The sequence below is a fragment of the Pinus tabuliformis genome, chromosome 2_2 (genome assembly GCF_031772625.1).
Source record: "Pinus tabuliformis cultivar Carrire ecotype Pingquan chromosome 2_2, CPIR1, whole genome shotgun sequence".
NCBI classification, from domain to species: Eukaryota; Viridiplantae; Streptophyta; class Pinopsida; order Pinales; family Pinaceae; genus Pinus; species Pinus tabuliformis.
Window position 1 is genome coordinate 1,245,732,741 of NC_142300.1, and position 2,113 is coordinate 1,245,734,853.

At 42.5% G+C, this 2,113-nt stretch overlaps 1 protein-coding gene across 1 annotated transcript; it reads left to right on the forward strand.

Moving 5' to 3' along the window:
* The first annotated feature begins 482 nt into the window (after positions 1–482).
* On the forward strand, positions 483–1,855 carry LOC149198010 (uncharacterized). Its single transcript, XM_089408892.1, has 2 exons — positions 483–805; positions 1,450–1,855. Exons 1-2 carry the CDS (start codon positions 483–485, stop codon positions 1,853–1,855), a joined length of 729 nt encoding a protein of 242 aa, XP_089265018.1.
* Positions 1,856–2,113: the final 258 nt, after the last annotated feature.

Here is a 2,113-nt window from a genome sequence, read left to right on the forward strand (position 1 = left end):
ATTGGTTAACAAAAGGTAGCAAATCCATTCTAATAAAATCGTAGCTGTCATCTCTACCCATTTATCAGGCAGCTTTTCTCCTCGCCCCAAATATGTCACGGACACAGATTGCTACCCTGCTCAGGAATTTTCTATGGCAAGGCGGGAAAGGTAACGATAAAAAGTTGCACTTAGTTAAATGGGACACGGTCAAGAGGCCAATAGATGAGGGCGGACTTCAAATTCAGGACCCCTCCCTCGTCAACAAATCGCTGGGCAGCAAACTGTTGTGGAAAATAATCAACGACCCCTCACATCCTATCAGCATAATTTTACATTCAAAATACTCAGACAAAGAAGCGCTAAGGAAAATGAAACTACAGTCTACAGCGACCAGTTCGCAGGTATGGAGGCTCTGTTGTAAGAGCAGCGAGTTCTTCAAAAAACACATGTACAGAATTCCCGGAAATGGTAAGTCTACACATTTATGGAAAGATCGAATTATGGGAAAAGACCCGTTGGCGGAAAGAGAGGACACCACAGAGCTCAGAAATTGGCTGGAAAGAGCAGGAGTTAATAAAGTTTATGATCTGGCAAGCTGGGACGACCGTGGAGAATGGTTAAGATGGGACTTCCATGGAGTCCCAGAGCGCCTAAGGGACCAACTGATTCAACTCGAGAACCTGCTAGAAGATGCCACCCCAGTCAGTAGATTCAAAAAGGATAGATGGGGATGGGGAAAGTCTGGAGTATATACCTCAGCAGAGGGATATAGGACTCTTCAGGATACAGGAACAGCCACCATACTCCAGCCTTCTGGAAGCAAGTTTGGGAGCCATTAGCTCTCCCAAAAATAAATTTTTTCTTTTGGACCTTGGTACACAACAAGTTATTGACAGGGGACAATCTGACAAAAAGAAAGTTTGAAGGGCCTCATAGATGCGCTCTCTGCAGATGTTAATTAGAAACTGCCCAGCACTTGTTTCTAGACTACGCCTTTGCCAAGGAGGTATGGGGGCTTCTTCTCCATGAATTCCAGATCTCTCTCCCTCAGCAAATTTCTGTCTCGGATCTGTTTGCATCTTGGTGTGCTAGATACCCCAAAAGCATCCCCCCCAAGTCCTTTTGTCGTAGGATTTGGATAGCGCTGCCCAAATTTGTATGCTGGCAGCTGTGGTTAACTAGAAATCAGCAGGTTTTCAAAGACTTGCAGAACTCCCCATCTCAAGTTGCTGCAAAAGCTAAGGCCCTTCTTCTGGAAGCGGCTCAGCAATAATATTCCAAAGAAGACCCCCTGCTCAGGCCAGAAGAAAAAAGGTGGCTTGCTCTAGATCCGCATCCCCGAAAGTATAGAATCTCACCCCTGAAAGCTAACCCGGATTGGAGAAAAAGAGAGACTGATGACATCTTTCAAAGCTGGTGGAGGGCACAAAATGTAACTACTATTTTCTTTGATGGAGCGTCCAAAAGGAATCCTGGAGCTGCAGGTGCTGGTGGGATCATCTACTTCACGGAAGGGCTCTCCACTGTTTCTTTTGCATGGGGCCTCGGAGAGAAAACAAACAACCAAGCGGAGATTCTGGGGCTGCTTAAGCCCTGCCACATTGCCAGAGAGAAAAAAGCCAAAGATATTCAAGTTTTCGGAGACTCAGAAATTTTAATCAAAAAACTAATCAAAGAGGAATACTTCAACAATGCTGGGCTCAACAAAATAATGGACAGACTAAAGATGGTTCTACAGAGTTTTGATTCACACAAATTTTATCATATTCTCAGAAATTCCAACAAGGAAGCAGATCGCATGGCGAACTTAGGCAGCACTCTCATCAAAGGAATCTTAAATGTAAATGGGGAAAGTCTTTATCATAATTTGTGAAACTGCTTCTTTCCTAAGGCAGCAAAAGTAGGATTATAGCCATGTAAGCAGGGCTGCCTCGGCAAAGTCCCTCTCTGTTTTTAACATATAAAAAAAATATACAACCGTTTTAGTTAAAAAAAAATATATATATAAAAAGAGGTTTTATTTATTTACCATACCTCTAGTTTACTTATATTTTTATTTATTTACCATACTGTTGGAGTAAGTATGAAAAGAGGTTTTATTTATTTACCATACCTCCACTTTATTTATATT